Genomic DNA, 27,314 nt, shown 5'->3' on the forward strand with positions numbered 1-27,314 from the left:
TGGGTTTGAGTGGCGAATTTAACATGGACATGTCCTACGCGGGTATGAATTGCTGCCGTTTCGATTACTGATTCACCGTATCAGAACTAGTTGCTTAGTTATTTGAGGTGGGGTAGTAGAACGAAACCATTAAGCAATGGTTCCTAAACGATTACATTGTAATCATATATGGTCAAATGTATAAATAACTTCAAAAGCTCAGAAAAATAATTTGTTATATCCTCCACCATAGGATGGGGGTATATTAACTTTGTCATTCCGTTTGTAACACATCGAAATATTGCTCTAAGACCCCATAAAGTATATACATATATTCTTGATCGTGGAGTCGATCTAAGCATGTCCGTCCGTCCGTCTGTTGATATCACGCTAACTTCCGAACGAAACAAGCTATCGACTTGAAACTTGGCACAAGTAGTTGTTATTGATGTAGGACGGATGGTATTGAAAATGGGTCATATCGGACCACTTTTACGTATAGCCCCCATATAAACCGATCCCCAGATTTGGCTTGCGGAGCCTTTTGGAGGAGCAAAATTCATCCGATCCGGTACATGGTGTTAGTATATGATCTCCCACAACCATGCCAAAATTGGTCCAAATTGGTTCATTATTATATAGCCCCCATATAAACCGATCCCCAGATTTGGCTTGCGGAGCCTCTAAGAGAAGCAAATTTCATCCGATCCGGCTGAAATTTGGTACATGGTGCTGGTATATGGTCTTTAACAAACACGTAAAAATTGGTCCACATCGGTCCATAATTATATATTGCCCCCATATAGACCGATCACCCGATTTGGCTTGCGGAGCCTCTAAGAGAAGCAAATTTCATCCGATCCGGCTGAAATTTGGTACGTGGTGTTAGTATATGGTCTCTAAAATCATGCAAAAATGGGTCCATACCGGTCTTAATTATATATAACACCATTTAAACCGATCCCCAGATTTGACCTCCGGAGCTATTGGAGGAGCAAAATTCATCCGATTCGGTTGAAATTTGGTACGTGTTGAAATTTGGTACATTGCGCTAGTATATGGCCGCTAACAACCATGCCAAAATTGGTCCATATCGGTATATAGTTATATATAGCCGATCCCCAAAAATAATCTACCAAAATTTTATTTCTATAGACAATTTTGTCAAAATTTTATTTCTATAGAAAATTTTGTCAAACTTTTATTTCTATAGAAAATTTTGTCAAAATTTTATTTCTATAGAAAATGTTGTCAAAATTTTATTTCTATAGAAAATTTTGTTAAAATTTTATTCCTCATTATTGTTGTTTTTGATCTCAGCTTAAAGCCATGCATTGACTAAACTACAAGTGTAGCTTAACCAACAGAGGAAAAGTATGCTTGTCAAATTTATTATTCCTCTAGAAAATTTTCTCAAAATTTTATTTCCATAGAAAATTTTTATTTTTAAATTTTATTTCTATAGCAAATTTTGTGGAAATTTTATTTCTATAGATAATTTTGTTAAAATTTTATTGCTATAGAAAGCTTTTGTCAACATTTAATTCATATAGAAAATTTTTTCAAAATTTTATTTCTTTAGAAAATTTTTTCAAAATTTTATTTCTATAAAAATTTTTTTCAAAATTTTATTTCTGTAGAAAGTTTTTTCAAAATTTTATTTCTTCAGAATTTTTTTTTCAAAATTTTATTTCTTTAGATTTTTTTCAAAATTTTATTTCTATAGAAATGTTGTAAAAATTTTATTTTTATAGATAATATTGTCAAAATTTTACTTCTATACAAATTTTTTCAAAATTCTATATCTATAGAAAATTTTTTTCAAAATTTTATGTCTATAGAAAATTGTGACAAAATTGTATTTCTTTAGAAAATTTTGACAAAATTTTATTTCTATAGAAAATTTTGTCAAAATTTTATTTCTATAGAAATGTTGTAAAAATTTTATTTTTATAGATAATGTCAAAATTGTATTTCTATAAAAATGTTGTAAAAATTTTATTTTTATAGATAGTGTCAAAATTGTATTTTTATAGAAATTGTTTGTCAAAATTTTATTTGTATAGACAATTTTGTCAATATTATATTTCTATAGAAAATTTTGTCAAAATTTTATTTCTATAGAAAATTTTGTCAAAATTTTATTTCTATAGAAAATTTTGGCAAAATTTTATTCCTATAGAAAATGTTGTCAAAATTTTATTTCTATAGAAAATTTTATTTCTTTAGAAAATTTTGACAAAATTTTATTTCTACAGAAAATTTTCTCAAAATTTTATTTCTATAGAAAATTTTTTCAAAATTTTATTTCTTTAGACATTTTTTTCAAAATTTTATTTCTATAGAAATTTTTTTCAAAATTTTATTTCTATAGAAAATGTTGTCAAAATTTTATTTCTATAAAAATTTTTTTCACAATTTTATTTCTATAGAAAATTTTGTCAAAATTTTATTTCTATAGAACATTTTTGCAAAATTTTCTTTCTATAGAAAATTTTTGCAAAATTTTCTTTCCATAGAAAATTTTTGCAAAACGTTCTATAGAAAATTTTGTAAAAAATTTATTTCTGTAGAAAATTTTGTCAAAATTTTATTTCATTGTTGTTGTTTTTATTGCAGCTTAAAACCATACATTGACTAAACTACAAGTGTAGCTTAACCAACAGAGGAAAAGAATGTTTGTCAAATTTATTTTGGCAAAGCCCTATAGACTGCAAGATGGTTGGATGGACGCACGTTTCGGAATTACCACATTCCTCATCAGCATCCTCTACTTGCAGCCAAACTATCAACCAATTATCAGAATAAATTCAGGCAGTTTATTAAACCCAACAAAAACCACACTTGAACCCTCCGAAAAAAGGTTTTACATTGATAGCCGGCTTATGCCGAAATAAATTCGAAACAAACATATCTCTTTTCCTATGCCACTGTCAAATCATCGAGCCAGCCATGTGAATTCAAATCGATGATTTGACAGTGGCATAGGAAAAGAGATATGTTTGTTTCGAATTTATTTCGGCATAAGCCGGCTATCAATGTAAAACCTTTTTTCGGAGGGTTCAAGTGTGGTTTTTGTTGGGTTTAATAAACTGCCTGAATTTATTCTGATAATTGGTTGATAGTTTGGCTGCAAGTAGAGGATACTGATGAGGAATGTGGTAATTCCGAAACATGCGTCCATCCAACCATCTTGCAGTCTATAGGGCTTTGCCCAAATAAATTTGACAAACATTCTTTTCCTCTGTTGGTTAAGCTACACTTGTAGTATAGTCAATGTATGGTTTTAAGCTGCAATAAAAAACAACAACAATGCTTAAAGAACAAACCCAACAATAACAAAACAAATGAAAATTTTATTTCTATAGAAAATTTTATTTCTATAGAAAATTTTATTTCTATAGAATTTTTTTTCAAAATTTTATTTCTTTAGGATTTTTTTTTCAAAATTTTATTTCTGTAGAAAATTTTTTCAAAATTTTATTTCTTTAGATTTTTTTTTCAAAATTTTATTTCTATATAAATGTTGTAAAAATTTTATTTGTATAGATAATATTGTAAAAATTATATTTGTATAGAAAATTTTGTCAAAATTTTATTTCTATCGAAAATTTTGTCAATATTATATTTCTATAGAAAATTTAGTCAAAATATCGTTTGTATAGAAAATTTAAGTTTTGAATATTAACGCCCATATTAAAAACTGCTCTCGAAAGTTCTGATGAGAACGTATAACAAACAATAGATATTTTCCCATCTATTTGTTTTACTTTGCTTTGTTTTATATGTATATAAATTTAATTTGGTAAACTTTTATTTCTTTAGAAAATTTTTTCTAAATTTTATTTCTATAGAAAATTTTTTCAAAATTTTATTTCTATAGAAAATTTTTTCAAAATTTTATTTCTATAGAATTTTTTTTTCAAAATTTTATTTATATAGAAAATTTTGTCAAAATTTTATTTCTATAAAAAATTTTTTGCAAAATTTTATTTCTATAGAAAATTTAAGACTGTTCAAAAGAACATTGTGTCTACATACGTCGTTTCCTCTTCTTTCATTCAACGCACCACACACACACGTCGAATGCCAAGACTTCAATTTGAATCCATGGATACTGAGAAATTCATAAGTATTTATATCGGTAACGTGTATGGCTGCTAACGTCTGTGCTACAGCACAGCGACCTGTACTATAGGCTTTGGACGACAAACAAAGCGTATGGGCATAACTTCTCTTCAGCATATTTATATATGAGAACTTCTCATTGAAAATCATGGAATGCCGATTTATCGGCATTTTGGCAATTTTTTACTTAAAAAATCGCTATTGCCGATTTTCTGATATTTGCCCCAAAAATGACGATATTAGCTCCTTTGAAGAATTTTTACTTCCATCGAAATTGTACGATTTTGATAGAAATTTCTTACATACAGGAGCTATACTTCATTTCCCACCTAAAATATTAGCACAGCGATAAAATTAAGTCCATTATTAAAAAAGAAACTTGCTCAAATAGTGTGGGTAAAGTAGCCACATTTGTGAAAATCGGACAATATTTATATGTGCAGGAACTATATCTAAATGTTAGTTAGATCGATTTATACATTAAAATTTGAGTAAGGTTCACTAATAATAAGATATTAGGCCAAATTTGGGCAAACCCGGCGATACATATATATGGGAGCTATATTCAAATCTGAATCTATTTCGATAAAATGTTGCGTACTTTAAGGGTGCTTAAGAAATTTCTTTGTGTTCAATTTGAAGACATCGGTTAGTAAATAAGTACAATACCACCCGATTTGTTAAAATCGGCAGTATATATGTATATCTAAATTTGATCCCGATTTTTTCCAAAATCCAATATTTTCCAAGATCCGATTTTTTTTCCAAAATAGTTGTTCGTCCTTGTGCCCCAAACACCCTCTTAGCTAAATTTCATCAAAATCGTTTAATAATTGCTAACAACAAATACATGGACTGACGGACACAAAGGGCTAGATCAGCGTTGCCACAACGAGTTTTTATTTTGGACCAACATTTTTCCAAGTTTGGACCAAAATTCGTACCAGCGGACCATTTTTCCAAATTAAATTAATAAATTAAATATAAAAGTTAATTTTTTTTACGTCGATAGAAAATTTTGTCAAATTTTTATTTCTATTCAAAATTTTTATTTCTATAGAAAATTTTGTCAAAATTATTTCAGTAGACATGTTGTCAAAATTTTATTTCTATAGAAAAATTTGGTAAAATTTTATTTCTATAGAAAATTTTGTCAAAATTTTATTTCGATAGAAATTTTTGTACAAATTTTATTTCTATAGAAAATTTTGTAAAAATTTTATTTCTATATAAAATTTTGTAAAAATTTTATTTCTATATAAAATTTTGTCAACATTTTATGTCTTTAGAAAATTTTGTCAAAATTTTATTTCTATAGAAAAATTTGTCAAAATTTTATTTCTATAGAAGAGTTTCTCAAAATTTTATTTATATAGAAAATTTTGTCAAAATTATATTTCTATAGAAATTTTTGTCAAAATGTTATTTCTATAGAAAATTTTGTCAACATTTTATGTCTTTAGAAAATTTTGTCAAGATTTTATTTCTGTAGAAAATTTTCTATAGTTTGTACAAATTTATTTCGGCATAATCCAGCTATCATGTAAAACCTTTTTTCGGAAGGTTCAAGTGTGGTTCATTGTTGGGTTTAATGAACTGCCTGCATTTATTCTGATAATTGGTTGATAGTTTTGCTGCAAGTAGAGGATGCTGCTCTGTTGGTTAAGCTACACTTGTAGTTTAGTCAATGCATGGTTTTAGGCTGAAATCAAGAAAACGACAACAATAATTAAAGAACAAAACCAACAATAACAAAACAAATTTAGAAAATTTTGTCACAATTTTATTTCTGTAGAAAATTTTGTCAAAATTTTATTTTTATAGAAAATTTTGTCAACATTTTATTTCTATAGAAAATTTTGTCAAAATTTTATTTCAGAAATTTTGATTTTATTCGATCTTTCTTCTATTAAATAGAAAATATTTATTTTATATTTAAAATCTTATTTCTATAGACAATTTTGTAAACTTTTTATTTCTATAGAAAAATTTGTCAAAATTTTATTTCAGAAATTTTGATTTTATTCGATCTTTCTTCTATTAAATAGAAAATATTTATTTTATATTTAAAAACTTATTTCTATAGACAATTTTGTCAACATTTTATTTCTATAGGATATTTTGCCAAAATTGTATTTCTATTCAAAATTTTATTTCTATCGAAAATTTTGTCAAATTTTTATTTCTATAGAAAATGTCAAAATTTTATTTCTATAGAAAATTTTATCAATATTTTATTTCTATAGAAAATTTGTCAAACTTTTATTTCTATAAAAAGAAATCGCAAAATTTTTTATATAAAATTTTTATCAAATTTTCGCATAATTTTGTATATATACAAAATTTTTTAAAGTTTATTTATGTACAAAATTTATTTCTATAGCAAATGTGGACAAAATTTTATTTCTATCGAAAATTTTGTCAAATTTTTATTTCTACAGAAAATGTTGTCAAAATTTTATTTCTATCGAACATTTTGTCAAATTTTTATTTCTGATGAAAATTTTGTCAAATTAATGTTGTCAAAATTTTATTTCTACAGAAAATTTTGTCAATATTTATATAGAAAATTTTGTCAAAATTTTATTTTTATAGAAAATTTGACAAAATTTTATGTCGATAGAAAATTTTGTGAAAATTTTATTTCTATAGAAAATTTTGTCAAAATTTTATTTCTATAGATTTTGTCAAAATTATGTTTCTATACCAAATTGGAGAGGAACATTTTTGGTAGAATTCTACCAACTGTGACAACCGTGAAGATAACCTCTGCTTTTAAACACGCTGTTACTAGAAATGTGTAATCAAATTTCCGGACATGTCAATAACATTGGACTTTCTATAGAAAGGTATCACTAAATTTATTTTATATAAATGTTTATCAAATTTTCGCATAATTTTGTATATATATACAAGAAAATTTTTTATTTTTTTTTTGTACAAAATTTTGGCAAAATTTAATTTCTATAGAAAATATTGTTAAAATTTTATTTCTATAGAAAATTGTGTCAACATATTATTTCTTTGGAAAATTTTGTCAACATTTTTTTTTGCTATAGAAATTTTGAAACAATTACCGATTTGAAAATGGACCAAAATCAACCAAATTTCATTTGGTCCGACCATTGGTCCGAATTTAAAAAATAATAATTTTTTGGACCAATTAGATCGACTCAGGAAGTTTCGCTTCACAGTTTCATTCTCTTGTATTTTTATTCTCTCTGATGTTGGTAGTGACAGTGTGGCCAATTTAGCATTTACTTTTTGTATTTAGCCGCAAATTTTTTTATTTAGCATTTTTTACTTTTTCGACCCTCAACATTTCAAATATATTAGAATCCAACAAATTAAATTGAGATCAACCCGGAATCCCCCATTCATATATTTTCTACTTCCGATAAAGTTCTTTTGGACCAGTCTAAGAAAATACGCTATTTGACGGTTTTAGATCAAAATGTAAATTTTGGACAAATAAATGCCACAAAAAAAAAACAAGAAAGTAAAAAAACAATAAAAATAAAAATTAAGTCCAAATTTTAAATGTCACCAAAAAAGAAAATCAACAAGAAATTAAATAAAAAATAAAAATAAATTAAAAATTTCATTTCACTCCCGTGGGAATTTGAAACTCTACCTGTTGACTTTTTCACATCCAAGGAAGTTTTTTTTGCAAAGGTTTTGCAAATAACGAGAATGCATGTTTCGATGATTTTTGATTTGTTTTTGTTCTCTAATCTAATCCCGAAATATAAAAGGCAACCCTCGTAATAATTCTAATCCTCCAGCTTAAAATAAAAGAAATAAATTTGAATTTTTACATATTTTATTGAACATTAGATATTATATTCTAGATATTTATTTATATTTATATAATAACGAAACTTTGAGAATATTAGTCTATGTAGAATCTTAGGAATATTAGGATCTTTATTATTGGCAATAATATTTGTTACAATACAACATAATTTGTTTATACATTGGGCCATTTTTGGACATCAAAAATTCTGAAAGCCATTTGTTTGGGATAGTGATTTCTTTAAAGTTCTGAATTCGGTCTTTTTTTTGTCTCAACTAATGTGAAGGTACCATCTGAGAATGTTTTTTGTATGGATATTTCTTTATAGTCTCCTTTTATTACCAGTCTTCTCCATTATTGATGTTTTTTTTTCAACCAGATTAAGGAAAAATATCAACATAATTTTGGTTTTTTAGAGAGTGGTACATCCATATCGTCAGAATCGTCCAAAGGTTCCAATTTTATCTCTTCTAATACCGAATCATCCTGCATGCTAACAGCTTCAGGTTTTAGAGAGTCCATTGGAAGATAATTAGATTGATATTTTTCTTTGCCTTTATTAGATGGATTAGAATATACAATAGTTGGATGTAAAGTCTTATTAAGTTTCGAACTTCCTTGTACATCTGAGACCTGAACTTGTAAGAACTCTTCAGAGTCTTCCAAAGGTTCCAATTTTATCTTCTGTAATATCGAATTATCTTCCACGGTAACAGCTTCATGGTTCGTAGAATCCAAAGGAAGATGAGCAGAGTGAACTTCCTGATTTCCTTCACCTAGTTTTTCATTGGTCATAACTGATGGATTAGAATATACAATATTTGGAGTCTTATTATGTTTCGAACTCCCTTGGACATCGGGGACTTGTAGTTGTATGACTTTTTCAGAGTCTTCCAAAGGTTCAAACTTTACTTTTTGTACTGTAGAATTTTCGTGAAAGGTAAAAGCTTCAGATTTGGTAGAATTCGAAGGAAGATAAACAGAGTGATCTTCCTGATTTTCTTCACCAATGGTCATATTTGAAGGATTATCATATGTAGTATTTGAGCGTAAGGCGTTTGTAAGATTCGAACTTCCTTGGACATCTGAGACCTGATATTGTATAGCTTCTCCAGAGCTTCTCAAAGGTTCCAACTTCACCATTTGTAAGGAGGAATTTTCTTGAAAAATAATAGGTTCGGTTTTTATGGATTTCAAAGGTAGATGTTGAGTGTGACATTCTCCATCATCACTATTAATTCTGGTATCTGCTGGATTATCATATACAATATTTGAGCGTAAGGCGTCGTTTCTAAGATTCGAACTTCCTTGTACAACTGAGACTTGAAATTCTTCAGAGTCTTCCATAGGTTCCAACTTGACCTTTTGTTGCAATAAGGAATTTTCTTGAAAGTTAACAGAATCGCTTTTTATATAATCCATAGGATCAGACTGATCTTCTTCAGAATCGTCATCCATAGATTGTTCTACAGAATCTTGCAAAGTTTTCAACTTTACCTTTTGTTGCACTAAGGAATTTTCTTGTAAGGTAACAGGTTCAATTTTTATAGAATCCACAATAAGATGATCAAAGTTATCCTCTTCCATTCCATCATCTTCATGGTCATATTTCTTCTGATTTGATTTTGAGCCTTTTTTACGTCTCCATTTTGGTACTGCAAGACTAGCACACTTATGATATCTATACAAGAAGCTACTATCTTCAATAAATCGAAATACTTTTTTACATATATGACAATATATATAATCCTCCAGATAGATTCCCTTATCTGTTTTGATTTCTTGCATGAAATTCCACATTAATTTAATGTATTTCTTGCGATCGCTTAACGTATAAACTCCAGTCGATATAAGATTACCGATAGATGTCATCAAGGCACGATCTTTGGCAGAGATTTGATCAGTGTCCGCAACAATTTCTGATGTCACGGTGGTTGGTTCTACATCATCTCCAATATTTCGTAAAAACGATTCCTTTAGGGCCATGAAACATTTGTTTTTAGTTATATTATGTCCTCTATTAGATGAGTAGACATTTTGGCAATATGTACAAAAAACTAAACCCTTTAATGGGGTCTTATCTTCTTGCACAATATCCCTCATAAGTTTCCACATATAACCCCTGCCTTTTATATGCTCCAAAGTGTATGTGCCATTTTTAATTTTTTCAATAATATGTGCGTGGCGGAAACGATTCAAATTTGACGGAGGTTTACTCTCAAACGCTATTACGGGTATATTAGGGTCTTCATTAATTTTTGCAGAAATTTCTTGAATATCCTGTAGATGCTCTTTAGTCTCCAATTGCTTGAAGTTTTTACAGCACTTGTGTTGATGTAAACTCGATTTCTTATTGTATACGTAAACTTTTCGGCATTGAATGCAATAGACATAACCCTTGTAAGGTGTGCCATCTTCAGTTAAAATATGCCTCATTAATTTCCATGTAACACTGGTGCGGCTATCTTTGGCCAATTTGTAAATACCTTTTCTAATATTTACTACAATTTTCCTTTTGTTCCGTTTTACAAGTTTTGTTTTGGAATCTTGGGGGTCATCGGTGTCATCTGAATCGCTTTCTTCTTCTTCGTCTTCTTTATATTCTTCATTCGATTTTTTGTAATGTCTATAACATGTGTGATGATTAATAAGCCATCTTCTAATAACTTTTTGACATTTTGTACAATAAACCACTCCGTCCACAATTTTGTTGTCCTGCCTTCGAACCACTCTTAAGGTTTCCCATAACACACAATTGCCCTTGTAATTGTCCAGGTGGTAGATGCCCTTTTCCACTTGGTTTAATAAATGTCGTAATTGTTCCACAGAATCTAATAATACATAACCATCTATTCTTTCCATATTCGCATTGTCCTCATCGGCATCATCTTCGCATCCGTTCTTTAAAGCAGATTTTTCATCCAGATAACATCTATGATTACAATAAAGCGATTCAATATCAGAAAATACTTTGCGACATTTTACACAAAATACGTATCCCTCTAGAAGCTGATTGCCTGACTTTAGTATCCTTCGGAAGATATTGCGAAATACACGTTTACCCTTGACCGGAGTTAGAGTATATAAACCGCTTTCAATTTTCTCTGCTGTTTTCAATAGATGTCTAACTTTCGTTGCTCTTCCCTTTCCATCGATCTGTCTACAGTTTTGATTAGGGGTCAATTCGTTATTTTTGCTGGAAGTATCTGCATTAATCTCTGTTACACCTTCAGGTCTTTGATCTGTAGATACCAAATCTTTCTCTTCCTTTATATTTATGTTCGGGTTCTTTGAATTTTCATCTTTGGGATCATCTGAATCGCTTTCATTAGATTGCTTGTAATGTCTATAACATGCGTGGTGATTAATAATCCATCTTCTATAAACTTTTTGGCATTTAGTACAATAAACGACTCCGTCCACAATTTTGTTGTCCTCCCTACGCACCACTCTTAGGGTTTCCCACATCACACAGTTGCCTTTAAAGATGTCCAGGTGGTAGACTCCCTTTTCTATTTGGTTTAATATTTGCCGTAATTGTTCCACAGGGTCTGGTAAAAGATAACCATCGATTCTCTCCATATTCCTATCACCATCACCATCTTCTTCGTCTTGATCTGAAATTCCATTCTTCTTTAAAGTCGATTTTTCATCCATATAACATCTATGTTTACAATGCAGCGATTCAAGATCACAAAATACTTTGCGACATTTCAGACAAAATACATATCCCTCTAGAAGCTGATTGCCTGGCTTTAGAATTCTTCGAAAGATATTGCGAACTGAACGTTTACCTTTGACCGCAGTTAAAGTATACAATCCGTTTTCAATTTTTTCTTCTGTGTCCAGTCGATGTTTAAGTTTCTCTGCTCTTGCCTTTCCATCTACTTTTTTAAAATTTTGCTTACTGGCCAATTTGTCAGTATCTGCTTTGGTCTTTTCTACTGACTCAGGTCTGATCTGATCTGTAGTAGAACTCGAATCTAACTCTTCCTTTATGCTTATGTTTAAGTTTTTCGAATTTTCATATTTTCCATTATCAATGGCAAGTGGATCATTTAGCTCCTTGCAGCACTTATGGTCAGCAACTACTTCTAAACTATTTTGCAATACTATGCGACATTTTGTGCACCACACATATCCTTTGATAATACCTTCCTCTTGATCCAGAATTTTTCCTATTGGGTTTCGGTCATCGGCCAAGAATATGCTGTAAGTACCTTCTTCAATTCTGTTTGCTATTTCAGATCTATGATCTGTTGTAGATTCGCTCTGTTTCTCCATAGTTATGATAAGATCTTTCGGATTAGTAATCAGATCTCTATCGTCAATATTTTATATATCCTTTAACATATTCTCTCCGAATGCGCTATGAAAAGATACATTATTGTTTTTAATTATTTTAGATTTAAACGATTTAATACCAATGAGTCATTCCATGTTAAAACGCAGTAAACCGAAATTTTGTGAAAAAGATTTTTTCGCTTTAAAGATTTGGGGAAAAAAGAGCAAAAACAATGGCTACGAATTAAGTTTTATTTGTCCTTAGAGAAATTACTTTAAGAATAAAATGATCTAACTTGGTCAAAGTTTGAGGGGAATGTTTCCTGCCAGTACGAAGTATATTAAAATACCTTTTTTATACCGTTTTGTATTATGTTCTTATTCGTAAATACCCTACGTTAATGGCAGCCCGTTATTTGGGCTCACTTAGAATATTCAATGTATCATGGTACTATTATCTTATCAATGGGTGCTGCCCCATTCCATGTTTAACTTAATTACAAAGGACCTCCTTTAGCCGAATCTGGATGGCGAGTCACGTTGAAACCACTTTGCAACACTCAGAAATGCGAACAGAATTACTGAGAGGGGATAATCCACCGCTAGAAAACATGTTGATGTCCTGTCGCTACTGAGATTGGACCCACTACCCTATATATGCAAGGCGGCCATCCTATATGGACTTGGTTTCTCTCTTTATAAAGAGATTCCTCTAAAAATTAAATTCAGATCGAAGGACCATTTTTGCGTAGTTATATTTTTTATACACAATAAGACATGGAGCCCCCGTGGTGCAATGGTTAGCATGCCCGCCTTGCATACACAAGGTCGTGGGTTCGATTCCTGCTTCGACCGAACACCAAAAAGTTTTTCAGCGGTGGATTATCCCACCTCAGTAATGCTGGTGACATTTCTGAGGGTTTCAAAGCTTCTCTAAGTGGTTTCAGTGCAATTTGGAACGCCGTTCGGACTCGGCAATAGAAAGCAGGTCCCTTGTCATTGAGCTTAACATGGAATCGGGCAGCACTCAGTGATGAGAGAAGTTCACCAAAAATGGCCCAGTGCGCCATTTATGGGAAGCAGAACTGAAAAGAACACCGTGGTATGAACCAAACGTAATGTCACCGCGTTCAAAGTAACAGCACAAGTTGCTTAAAACTCCAGGTCAGTGGACATGAAAGTCGTAATCCGCAGTTACCATGAAAGGCGTTGGTTCCTTAAAACCCCAGGACAGTGGACATTGAAGACGTAATCCGCTAAGGAGTGTGTAACAACTCAACTGCCGAAGTGCCCAGCCCTTACAATGCATGGCACTTAAATTGGACACTTATAAAGGGTGATACGGTCAAAATTTGGTCAATATAAACTTGACGTATTTCTTTCAATTTTGCATTTAAAAAACCTGAACACCCTTCATTTGGAAGGTGTGTGTAGAATGTTGCTCCTATTTTGATTTTGGAATTCACTCTTCAGTTGTCAAAATGCCGTCCCAGAGCAGCGTATCAAAATTTTGCTCGCGCATCGCGAAAATCCGAGCTACTCGCACGCAAAGCTGGCAAAATCGCAAAAATTTGCCAAATCAACCGTTACAAATGTAATTAAAGTGTTTGGGGAACGTTTGTCGACAGCCAGGAAGTCTGGATCGGGGGGAAATCTAAAACCGGAAGCCGCTGAGACGACAAAGACAGTTGCCGGTAGTTTCAAGCGAAACTCTAACCTCTCTCTCCGAGATGCCGCAAATAAGCTGGGTGTATCGTCTACAAGCCACCGTGCATCGAGCCAAAAAACGAGCCGGACTATCGACTTACAAGAAGGTAGTGACTCCAAATCGCGATGATAAACAAAATACGACGGCCAAAGCGCGATCCCGGAGGCTGTAAACGACGATGCTGACGAAGTTTGACTGCGTGGCAATGGACGACGAAACCTACGTCAAAGCCGACTACAAGCAGCTTCCGGGACAGGAGTTTTATACGGCAAAAGGGAAGGGGACAGATATCAGATATTTTCAAGCACATAAAACTGTCAAAGTTCGCAAAGAAATATCTGGTTTGGCAAGCCATCTGTACCTGTGGCTTGAAAAGCAGCATTTTCATAGCTTCCGGGACTGTCAACCAAGAAATTTACGTGAAAGAGTGTTTGAATAAACGTCTGCTGCCTTTCCTGAAGAAACACGGTTGTTCCGTACTGTTTTGGCCGGATTTGGCATCTTGCCAATACGGTAAAAAGGCCATGGAGTGGTACGTCGCCAACAACGTGTAGGTGGTTCCCAAGGGCAAGAACCCTCCCAACACGCCAGAGCTCCGCCCAATTGAGAAATACTGGGCTATTGTCAAGCGGAACCTAAAGAAGACCAAAAAGAACTGCTAAGGACGAGCAGCAGTTCAAGGCAAACTGGCTTTCTGCGGCGAAGAAGGTGGACAAGGTGGCTGCACAAAATCTGATGGCAGGTGTCAAGCGTGAAGCCCGGCAATTCGGATTTGGAAAAGCGAAGGCCTAACTGAATATTTTTCCCGAATTTTATACTAATTGAACTTGAAAAAGAAATTTAATTTGATTTTTTAAATAAACGATTTCACCGATTTACACGCGTTTTCCCTGACCAAATTTTGACCGTATCACCCTTTACTTGAAAAAAAAAAACAATTTTTGGGACGAAGGACCATTTTTTGATTAATGAGCTTTCCGCAGATTTTGTGGCGTATTTAAGCCTGCAAAAAGGAGATGTGTACCAACATAAAATATTAGTTTAAAAAAATCAATTAGTCGTATTAGAAGATTACAAAAATTAGAGTCTGATTCTTTTGTTCACTAAAAGACGATTATTTAGAGTAAGTTATTTGTTTAGACTACGTTGTGTTTTTTAATGATCAACATGTTTGAAATACCTATTTCGCATAATCGTGAAAATAAAATAACTCAGACCGAAGGATCATTATTTTGGCTAGTGGCCTTTAAAAAAATTAAATCGAATAATAGGGCTGTCTTGTTTTAGTACTGGATACCCTACGCCGTGACGGACGGAAAAGAAAACAGTATACTCGTTTATTTTTGATGTATGAAATGCTCAAATAGTAATAAATATTATTGTAATTATTTATGACAATGTACCATTTTGAATTTCATATTATTCGAAAATTAGTCACAATGAGTTTGCTATTGTGAATCGAAAACACGTCACTAAATGCAATCTGGCAACACCGACGCAACTTGTACTGATGAAATGTTCTGGATAGAACACCAGTGCAACTATCTTCTGGATAGCTTATACAAATGTTGCATTCAGTACTAAAAGGATATTTAGTATAGAATAATACACTAATAGAAAAAATTACGTTCCAAAGTCGTGAACAGACGGTGACAAAATGAAACGGAAACGTTCACAAAAAATCAAAACGGAATGTTCACAATTTCGTGCACGGGCGTTCACGATTTCATAAACGGCATTCGTTTTTCTTTGGTCATGAAAAGTCTTAAAATAATCGTTAGACGTTGTTATGGCAACTCTGCCGTTGGTGTAATGTGCTAAGGCGACTGTTAACGCGTATGGTGCAGAAAACACAGGTTCGAGTCACGGTAGCGGAAATCTTCTTTGTAATTCTGTTTATAAATTCGTAACCATAACGTTTTCAGATCGTGAACGCTGGTTGTTATTTCGACAACGCATGGTGTCATTTTATCGTTGTCAGATTGACACCGCCTGTTCTCCCTTCGACACCACATGTGTGTTGATTCACACTCATGAACGAATCGTTTTGATATGAGCACACTGTGCATGATTTTTTTCTATGAGTGTACAATAATAGGGATCCCACTGTTTTTTAGTACATTTTTTTCTCATCGGGAGACCATTTTTTGGAATAGTGACTTTTCCACTTAATTAAATCGAATATTCTTGGATTTCGTAGATTTTATTGAATCATATATAATTTATTATTATATTTAGCGTAGAATCTTATTACAAAAAGTATACAATATTTATATTCCCTATAACCATTTGGTCAAGAGTATTTCTTTTAATACTGCTGCTAGCTGGAATGATTGTTGATTTTTGAAGGCTTAGTATATGTATTGTGAGTTCAACTAATGTTGCGGTTCCATATGGAAATTAATGTCGGGATCTTTCGCCAAATTTTCTGCCCCGATTTTATGATTTTTACGACTAAGAAAAAAAAATTCAAGTTTGTTGATTTTTAGACAAGCTTTGGTTTTTTGGTATATGGAACATCCATTTCTTTATCTTCATTCGATTGCCCGTTGATTCTTTTTGAGATCTGAGGTTGCATGATTTCTTCAGAGGCTTCCAAGGACTTGGCTGGAACAAGCGGAATGCCATGTATCATGGAATTTTCTTGCAAAGTAACTGGTTCGATTTTTATAGAATCCCAAGCAAGATTATCATATTGATTGTCATTCCTGCTTTTGTCTACATCTTCATTTGCTTTCTTTGATGGTTGCATGATTTCTTCAGAGGCTTCCAAGGACTTGGCTGGAACAAGTGGAATGCCATGTAACATGGAATTTTCTTGCAAAGTAACTGGTTCGATTTTTATAGAATCCCAAGCAAGATTATCATATTCATTGTCATTCTTCTTGCTTTTGTCTACATGTTCATTTGCTCTCTCTGATGGATTCTCGAATACCGCGGATGAGTCCAAGGACTTTTTAAATTCCTGTGAGCATTTATGCCGGTATAGATTTGATAATGATGTAGGAGTGTGGCGAAATATATAATAACATTTGCGACAGCAAAGAAAATTACTCAAATAAGTTCCATCATCTTTTTGAATTTCGCCTATTATTCGCCATATGTGGCTAGTACCTTTCATGCGTCTAGCTATTGAATATACACCATTAGCCAGTTGTTTGGTAATATAATCTTTATCAAATTCCTCAAAGGGGCCAGCTGATCCGTCTACACCTATTGGTTGGGCTGAATGTGCTTTTTCAATTGTTCTCTTAACATTTACCTCTTCGGCATCCTTGGTTGTGGAACATTTATGAAATTTATAATTATCTAAGGGTCGATCTTCAAAGAATCTTAAAACTTTATTACATTTATAGCAACATATATAGTCTTCAACATAGGTTCCATTTTCTTTTTTGATTTCACGCATAAAATTCCAAATATAATTGCTGCCTTTCTTACGATCACATAGCGAATAAACACCACTCGTTATAAGATTTTCCAGGGAAATGGGAATTACACGCTCTTTGCCAGATTCAGATTCATCAGTTGCAATAGAGGTGGAATGCTTTGATGTTTGGAACCCTTCATCATCTCCAATATTTTTCAAAAATGATTGTTTCAATTCCTTAAAACATTTGTGTTGACTAAGATGCTTTCTAGTATGAGCTAAATAGACATTTTCACATTGTATACAAAAAATATAATCCTTCAACAGGCTATTATCTTCCTTCACAATATGTCTGATGATTTTCCAACGATAACTTTTACCATTGAAAGGGGTCAAGGTATATGAACCATTTTTTACTTTCTCCGCTATTTCATTATTGATGTGATATTTCTTTTTGGGATTTATGGCCACTTCTGCAGCCTTCTGATCATCTGCCTCACAAATTTCTTGCGATAATTGCAAATCCTTAAATTTCTTTTTCACCCGCATTTCCATTAATTTTTTACAACAATTATGTCTATAAAGACTCGATGGTATATTAGAGGCAAATACTTTAAGACATTGTATGCAATGTACATAACCTTTGTATATGGTCCCATCTTCCATTACAATATGTCTCAAAATCTTCCATACATGGCTTCTACGGTTATCCTTTGTCAATGTGTAAAGACCTTTTTCAATATTTGCTGATATTTTAGATTTGGTGATTTTCCAAGCGTCCCATTTGGATTTGTTATCGTCTATAGTAATTGGCTCGTTTTGGGCCTCAAATTCGTCGCCATCATCATCTTGGCGATTATTGTAAACGATGGTCTCGTTCTCTTTCAAGATATCAGGGGATTCCTGTTTTATAAGTTTCTCATCTGAAATTTGCTTCGATAACGCTATCTCAGTAATATGCATTGTAGTGGGTAACATTTCCTCTTTGGTTTCTAAAATTTCCTGGCTTGAAGTAGATGCCATATCCTCTTTTTCAATTTTTAAAGAGTTATCTTCAATTTTGGTATTAAATTCTGTTCTTTTTTTAGTTTTTTTGCAGGGCGATATTTCACTTAAAGAGTTGTCCTTTGATTCTTCAATCTCGGTAATTATAAACGTTGAGCCTGTAGGAACAGTTATTTGGGAGTTCATATCTTCCCTATTCAAGTCGTTTATATGATCTCTAATACATTTGTGATGTCTATACAAATCCAAAGATTGATATCCCAAGAATTTTAAAACTTTACAACATTTACTACAAGATATATATGATTCCAAGAGAGATCCATCATCTTTTTGTATCTCTGAGGTAATATTCCATATTTCACTAAGGCCATAATGTTTTCCACTCAAGCGATATGAGCCAGAAGATATATTCTTATCTATGGAAAGTTCTTCCTCATCTAATGTTTCCTCGGGAATAAGATCCGCTTGTGTACAGTGTCGTGATGTATTTGGAATATCTTCGGCCTTCGAATTAACCGGGTCTCCCTTAAATTCTTTATAGCATTTATGTTGATACAGATATGTCCTAAAATTACTGGGTAATACATTGCGACATTGAGTGCAATACATATAACCTTTGCAAATAGTTTTATCATCTTTCAAAATAACTTGCATAATTTGATTGAGATAAGATCGACGTTTAGATTTGATTAAAGTATAAATACCCCTTTCGATTTTTGTAGCTATACTGAGGGCAGATTCATTCGCGCCGAGATCCTTTGAAGAATTGCCTTCTTCCTCTTCTGCAATTTCTTCATATTGCAAATTCTCTTTTAGAAGGGATTCTTTGAAGACTATACAACACTTGTGATTGTATAGAGTTTCTTTATGATCTATAGAAAATACTCGATTACATTTGATACAAAACTTATAGCCTTCAATGGGAGTATCATCTTCCGCAACAATATTTCTGAGAATTTTCCAGATATAATCGTTCTCCCTGTGTTGAGTCAATATGTAAATACCCTCTTCGATTTTATTAGCAATATCCTCGCATATTTCATTTGATCCCGATGTATTATCTATATCGCCTTCATTATTTACCGCAATATCTGATGAAATTGTTGTCTGCTTTAATTGTTTGCAACATTGATGATTATGAACGCGGCTTTTTATACAAACTTTATAACATTGCATACAATATACAACATCTTCCATAATGGTTTTATCTTCCTTACGTATTCTCTTCAAGATTTTACTTAGCGCACTTTTGCCATCGTATTCCTTCAAAGAGTATATACCTTTTTCCACATTTTCTAGAATTTGTTGGACCAGCTTGAGAGGATCTTCTAGCCTATAGTCATTTTTCTCCGTAATATTCGCATTTACTTCATCCTCTTCTATAATTTTATTACCAATTGAAAATTTAATATCTGTATAACATCGATGTTGATTAGTTTGTGATGCAATATCCGAAAAAACCTTGCGACATTTTATGCAAAATATATAGCCCTTTAGTAGTTCTGCATCTTCCTTTAGAATTCTTCGTAAGATTTGTCGGGCTACACAATTACCCTTAATTGAAGTCAAAGTATAAAAATCGCCTTCAATTTTCTTTGCTATTTCTATACGATCCATATAATTTTTATTTGTTTTCGGAGCTAAACTCTCTGTGTTGTGTGAATCACTTTCATCCTTTAATTCCATGCAACACTTGTGTCTACAAAGGCTTGATGAATAATCTCTAATGACTTTACGACACTGAATACACCAAGCATATCCTTCCACGACGCTATTGTCTTCTCTCACAATTTTTCTTATAATTTTCCAAACGATACTTTTGCCCGTGACTATGGTGAGGCTGTAGGTGCCTTCTTCAATTTTCTCTGCTATTTCCTGTTGATCATTGGCATATTTTTGTGTGGAGTTTCTATGGGTCCTACTACTACATACTTTTCTATCATCTATTACTGCTTTATTTGCCAATGAATCCTTTAACTCTTTACAGCATTTATGGTCCGAAAAAACTTTTGCACAATCTGGCAATACCTTCTGACATTTTATACACCATAAATAGCCTTCAATGATAGTGTTATTTTCTTGCATAATTTTTCTTAGAATTTTCCACATAGGGCTTCTGCCGTTGCCCAAGGATATGGTGTAGGTGCCTTCTTCAATATATTTTGCAATTTCATAATTCTTATCAGTAGTCAAGAGATTCATATTTTCTTGAGGTTCCCTATTAACATTTCCAGCGGTTATGGCTTCTTCCGAAGCTTCAAGTTTGGCCATGATTTCTTCCATGTTTTTCTTTTTTATTATAAAGTTCTAATTCCAGGTTTGTTTTTTTTAACTATATTGTGAAAACATATATAAAATTTTTATATTAATCGATTCAATAAAAAATGAATCATTCCATGTTAAACCGCAGCATTGGAAACAAAGACCAAAAAACTACAACGGCTTCTGTCCTCTTTCTTGGCAAAGAATTTTTCGTTAGAGGTAAAGAAAAATTGGTTTGTGGAAACCGTGGAAATGGTACCAGACAACAAAGATAACTATGGAAAAATGACTGAGATTAAAAAAAAACTGATTTTGCAGTTTTTGATAAGATTTTACATCTATAGAAATTTTGGTCAACATGATGCCCAAATTTTATTTCTATAGAAAATATTGTCCAAATTTTGTCACGATTTTATTTCTATAGAAAAATTTTGTCAAAATTTTTTTCATATAGAAAATTTTGTCAAAAATGTATTCCTATAGAAATTATTGTCATAATTTTATTTCTATAGACAATTTTGTCAAAATTTTATTTCTATAGAAGGTTTTGTCAAAATTTTATTTCTATAGAAACTTTTGTCAAAATTTTATTTCTGTAGAAAATTTTGTCAGTTTTATTTCTACAGAAAAATGTTTCAAAATTTTATTTCTATAGAAAATTTTGTCAAAATTTTATTTCTATAGAAAATTTTGTCAAAATTTTATCTCTATAGAACATTTTGTCAAAATTTTATTTCTGTAGAAAATTTTGCCAAAGTTTTATTTCTATAGAAAATTGTGTCAAAATTTTATTTCTATAGAAGGTTTTGTCAAAATTTTATTTCTATAGAAAATTTAGTCAAAATTTTATTTCTGTAGAAAATTTTGCAAAAGTTTTATTTCTATAGCAATTTTTGTCAAAATTTTATTTCTATAGAAAATTTTGTCAAAATTTTATTTCTTTAGAAAATTTTGTCAAAATTTTATTTCTATAGAAAATTTTGTCAAAATTTTATTTCTATAGAAAATTTTGTCAAAATTTTATTTCTATAGAAAATTTTGTCAAAATTTTATTTCTACAAAAAATTTTGTCAAAATTTTATGTCTATAGAAAATTTTGTCAAAATTTTTTTTTATAGAAAATGTTGGCAAAATTTTATTTCTATAGAAAATTTTGTCAAAATTTTATTTCTACAGAAAATTTTGTCAACATTTTATGTCTATAGAAAATTTTGTCAAAATTATTATAGAAAATTTTAATTTTAATCCTTAGAAAATTGTGTCAAAATTTTATTTCTTTAGAAACTTGTGTCAAAATTGTATTTCTTTAGAAAATTTTGTAAAAATTTCTGAATAAAATTTATTTCTATAAATTTTTTTTTAAATTTTAATTCTATAGAAAATTTTGTCAAAATTTTATTTCTATAGAAACATTTGTCAAAATTTTATTACTATGGAAATTTTATTTTTATTTTTTATTTCCTTAGAAAATTTTGCAAAAATTTCTGAATAAAATTTATTTCTATATTTTTTTTTTTTAATTTTAATTCTATAGAAAATTTTGTCAAAATTTTATTCCTATCAAACCTTTTGTCAATACTTTATTTCTTTTTATTTATTTTGTCAAGATTTTATTTCTATAAAAAATTTTCGGTTCAAAATTTTATTTTTATAGAAAATTTTGTCAAAATTTTATTTCTATAGAAAATTTTGTCAAAATTTTATTTCTATAGAAAATTTTGTCAAAATTTTATTTCTGTAGAAAATTTTGTCAAAATTTTATTTCTATAGAAAATTTTGGCAAAATTTTATTTCTATAGAAAATTTTGGCAAAATTTTATTTCTATAGAAAATTTTGGCAAAATTTTATTTCTATAAAAAATTTTGTCAAGATTTTATTACTATAGAAAATGTTGTCAAAATTTTAATACTTAGAAAATTGTATAAAAATTTTATTTATTTAGAAAATTTTGTCCAAATTTTATTTCTATAGAAAATTTTGTACAAATTTTATTTCTATAGCAAATTTTGTCCAAATTTTATTTCTATAGAAAATTTTGTCAAAATTTTAGTTCTATAGAAAATTTTATCGAAATTTCATTTCTGTACAAAATTTTGTCAAAATTTTAGTTCGGTGAAAAATTTTGTCAAAATTATAGTTCTATAGAAAATTTTATCAAAATTTCATTTCTATAGAAAATTTTGTCAAAATTTAATTTCTTTAGAAAATTGTGTCAAAATTTTATGTCAATAGAAAATTTTGTTAAAATTCTATTACTATGGAATAACTTTGCACTTTTCACGATTTAAGCGATTATGAAAGCTGAGCATAAGTCCTTTCGAAAGAATTACACGCATTTAGTTTTTGTTCAGTTGGCTTCGGAAAGTCATTTAGTATTGCACCGATATAAAAAAACAGAATGGAATTACTTTCCGAACACCTTAATATTTGTATAAAAAGTATATTCGTACATCTTTCAAATTTTTAAATAAACAATTTATGCAATTGCACGTTTTTCTTATTTTCATACGAAAATGTTGGAAAATTTCCTCCCCACCGAAGAAGTTAGTTCAACACTAAATGCTAAATATCAACGATTTCTAAGACACACACCCTTATGTAGTTATATTGGTTTAGTGTTACGGTTTGAAATGGAATGAATCGAGGGTGACAACCCTATGTTGCGCTTACATTTTTGTTGCTTTAGTCAATCTATGTAGCACTTGGTGGTTACATACAAAGATTATAGAAGAGGAAGATGGGAGATTGGCTACTGAGCACATCAAACCATTTACCACATTAGTTTAATACTCGAACCAAACGCGTATACGACAAATATTGACATAGCATTCAAATGCAAATAAAAAGAAATTAAGAGCACGAAGTAAATTTCCATAAAGGGGAAAATGTAATGTTTTTTGTTGTTGTCTAAAATTTAACATTGTTTCATTAAGAAAATTACATTTTTCATTTAAAAAATAAAAACTAAAAGATTACAAACATGTATTAAACTAATCTATTAAATGCAACATTTGGTATGACGCAAGCCAATCTCCCATCTTCCTCAAATCTATAATCTTTGGTTACATATACGTCACTGAGTTTTGTTTCAGGCGTCCGCGATTATTAAACACACACCATTCACTTCGGCAACTGCACAGCAACTGCCCGACTGCAAACCTTCGCTTACTCTCTCTCTTGTATACTAACAGTCTTATGCATACAAATATAAAGAATTTTGATTAACAGCAGGGTTGCCATTTTGTTCCGATCGGACCAAAATTGGTTAAATCCGATGGTCGGACTTGGCTGATTTTGGTCCATTTTCGTCAAATCTATTTTTCTATAGTAATAAAATTTTGACAAGTTGTTTCTTAGAATCTACGAAAAATTTGGAACAACTTTTCTTCGTAAAAAGAACGAAATATTTCGTACTTTTAATGAAAAGTTTCTCTGATTGTAAAACAATGACAAATTTCGTACTTAGAACGAAATTGTTCCTTCTTTTTACGAAGAAAATTCTTTCGGTATAGTGTTTCTATTTATAATGTATTGTTTAAATATTTTTCAATTACGTATTTTGCCCATATTACGTGTCATAATGTATATTTAAAAGTGTCATAATGTATCTTTCCTAAATCTAATTTAACCCAGATATGCCGACGGGCCGTTATATTCTGTAGCACACCAACAAGTAGATTAGAAAATGTAAAGCACTGTAAACGCAGAAACCTGAACATAACAGGTGTACTACATGTAGTACGGTCGGCATATCTGGGTTAATGATTACAGTGAAATCTCTGAGAAGTGGACCGTGTTGGTTGTCGAAATTTTGTGAACATTTGGGAGGTGTCCAGTTATGAGAGGTTAATTTTAATATGTTAACATACACAATAACTTATTTCTAATTCAATCCAATTGATCCAATTAATTTTTTAATTGAAATGTCTTCAATCACAGAAATGTTAGCATCAATTTTAAAATTAATTCAAATTAAAAAATTAATTGATTCAGTTAAAAAATTTGTTGATACTATTAGTATTTGTGATTGATTTTTGTTTCAATAAATCAATTAAATTTTTAATTGAATATTTTTAAAAACTCAATTGAAACTTTAATTGGAAAAATGTTCGTAAATTTTGTCTCTGTGTACTGTGGTAGTGGTAAATTTTGCCCTGTTTGAGTTTCTTAATTTACAGAGTTCTATTAATTCTTGTTTTGTTTAACTACAAGTCTGATGTCATTATTTTACACTTTAGCCATTAAGAAAAACTTATCTAGCTCATATTAAAAGGAAATAAATTTAAAAAAAAATTGTTTCAAAATATTCCAAGAATTAAAGGTAAAATTTACTACTACTACCGTATATGTTTCACACCTCTGTAGTTTAAATATATATATCAAACGTCCCCCAGACAACTGTCCCCTTTGGGTGGATGGAGGATTTCTGAGTGCTAAAATTTGCTAAATTGTGTCTTTCCGGTTCAGTTTTTCGAATATTGCAATAAATCAAATTTTATATCGTTAATCAATCGAGAACAAATAAAAAAGTCTGTGATCAATTATAGAGCTTTTTTTTAACTTTTCAATTTGACAATGTAAATACATGTTTATTAAGTTAATATATGCCTCTTAAGATTTTATTTATGATCATACCAAATTCAAAATTTTCCTTCTTTTATATATAGAAAAACAATGGTAGAATTCTATTAGACCCAACAGAATGTAAGATACCTACCATTCATTTCAAAAAATCGTTCTTTTAAAATTGCGTTTTTTCTGCTTTATAGTTTCACATGGAATGACTCGAGACTTGGCAACTTTTTTTTTAATACTATTCTATTTATGTGACTCTTACACTTTATGAATGCACTTCTTACTTTTGATTCATTTGGTTTTGATTTTATTTAATGTATCTAATAATTAGATGGAATTAGAATTTCTTGGAAGCGTATTTATTTTTATAAGCCACTGATTTGTGTGTTTTTTTTTGGTTAATATGAGTTTTTCTCTCACACACACACAACCGGTTCTATTGATAAATATACCGAACACTTCGATGGTTGCAGAGTAACTATTCGTGGTAATAAACAATGTAGTATACAATTCGTTGCTCTCTCATTTGCTGTAGTGTTGTCAATTGTACGATTGGTCAATTCGGCGATTTTGGGGGGGAATATATTGGATTATGCAGTGTGTCTAAAGGATGGCACTATTATTGCCTGAAAATTGATAGTGTTTCTTTTCTTTTTTTTTTTTAATAATTCACTTTAAACACAACCTGTTGAATTGATGCTTTCGATAATTGCTTTTCTACCCCAACTCTCATTGCCAAATAATCTTGAAGGTGACTCAGTTCAAAAATGGTAAGCAATTACTACTAAATGGTAATCTTCAATATTTTCGTAAGGACATGTCTAAATTGTAAGCGTGGACGAGATATGTGCAAGAAAGGTAGTGTGTGAAAAGTAATGTAGTGTGCGCTACTACTCATGAATATCTTCTGTATGCTAACCGAAGCTATATGGTGATGGAAGTCATTATTCTCTGGCACACAATATTGCTGGTGGTATGTTCCTGGTATACAGTTCAGTGTTGCCAGAAGTAAGGGAAATTCCCTACATGTAGGTTTCTTTTAATATTTAGCGTCTTGTACGGGCGTAGGGACACAATGTAGGGACTTTTCCACTCAACACAATTTTTAAAAATTTTTACATTTTGGTGGATCTAGAGGAGGAAATTAGTAGCCGGTAAGGCTTGATCTTTAACAATGTGTGGTAAACGCGATTACCACTCGTGCCAAAAAAACAAAATCTACCAAAATTTGAAGAAAATCCCACCTCAAACAAACAAATATTTCTATAGGTTAGGTGGCAGCCCGATGTATCAGGCTCACTTATCTTATACTATTCAGTCCATTGTGATATCACATTGGTGAACTTATTTCTTATCAACGAGTGCTGCCCGATTCCATGTTAAGCTCAATGATAAGGGACCTCCTTTTTATAGCTGAGTCCGAACGGAGTTTCACATTGCAGTGAAACCACTTAGAGAAGCTTTGAAACCCTCAGAAATGTCACCAGCATTACTGAGGTGGGATAATCCACCGCTGAAAAACTTTTTGGTGTTCGGTCGTAGCAGGAATCGAACCCACGACCTTGTGTATGCAAGGCGGGCATGCTAACCATTGCACCACGGTAGATACAGTTGTACCAAATCATATTTGAAAATGTACTATTCTCAGCCAAAAGGTACTTTCCCTCCTATATTTGCTCAACACAGAAGCAGATAACATAAAATCTACTAACTTAAAAATCTCACTACAATTATTTCATACCGAGTGTACATGGTGAGTTAGAGAAAAACCCAAATTTATGAAATTAGAGACAGTTGATAAAGGTACCAAATATGTACATAAGTGTCAATAGTAACTATACTGCTGGAGCTCTGAAAGGTAAATTTCGTGGAGAATCCAATTAAGCGAACGCCAAAAACCTTTTTTAGTTCGCCCAAAACTGAGATTAAACCCAAAACCCTTCGTATGCTAACTATGCAACGCAATGACTTCGTTCATATTATTAAGGTAAATGTTCATTATATCAATGAAAAATTTTCTTGTCTTCATCTTGGATTAAACATTTTCCTTGAGTATAAGTATCGATGAAAATTAAGTTACTCTAGTGTTATATTTAAAATTTTCTTTTATTTTTTATTTACAACAAAAACTAGTAAAGTTTTTTTTCTTCGAGTAAATCTTATATGGTATCAGTATATAGCTAAATTATATCAATAATACATAAGT

At 31.0% G+C, this 27,314-nt stretch overlaps 3 protein-coding genes across 23 annotated transcripts in view; 1 reads left to right on the top strand and 2 right to left on the bottom strand.

The window, feature by feature from the left end:
* LOC142222322 (uncharacterized) overlaps positions 1–25,385 on the bottom strand; it is a 49,059-nt gene extending 23,674 nt beyond the window's left edge. The window contains exon 1 of the mRNA XM_075292383.1: positions 25,251–25,385. The gene's annotated coding sequence lies outside the window, so the exon portion shown is untranslated. The remainder of the gene's footprint in view (positions 1–25,250) is intronic.
* Syp (synaptotagmin binding cytoplasmic RNA interacting protein) overlaps positions 1–27,314 on the top strand; it is a 529,002-nt gene that overhangs the window by 146,722 nt on the left and 354,966 nt on the right. The gene's annotated exons all lie outside the window — the stretch shown is intronic.
* LOC142222323 (uncharacterized) lies at positions 7,913–25,501 on the bottom strand. The gene is made up of 2 exons (XM_075292384.1): positions 25,393–25,501; positions 7,913–12,272 (listed from the first exon to the last, which is right to left on the bottom strand). The coding sequence occupies exon 2, from the start codon at positions 12,185–12,187 to the stop codon at positions 8,297–8,299; it is 3,891 nt and encodes a 1,296-aa protein (XP_075148499.1). The 5' UTR covers positions 12,188–12,272; positions 25,393–25,501; the 3' UTR covers positions 7,913–8,296.

This window comes from Haematobia irritans, chromosome 1 (genome assembly GCF_050003625.1).
Source record: "Haematobia irritans isolate KBUSLIRL chromosome 1, ASM5000362v1, whole genome shotgun sequence".
NCBI lineage: Eukaryota > Metazoa > Arthropoda > Insecta > Diptera > Muscidae > Haematobia > Haematobia irritans.

Excerpts from the sequence above, each read along its gene's own strand:
- LOC142222323 (XM_075292384.1), bottom strand. The coding sequence starts at position 12,187 with ATGGAGAAACAGAGCGAATCTACAACAGATCATAGATCTGAAATAGCA.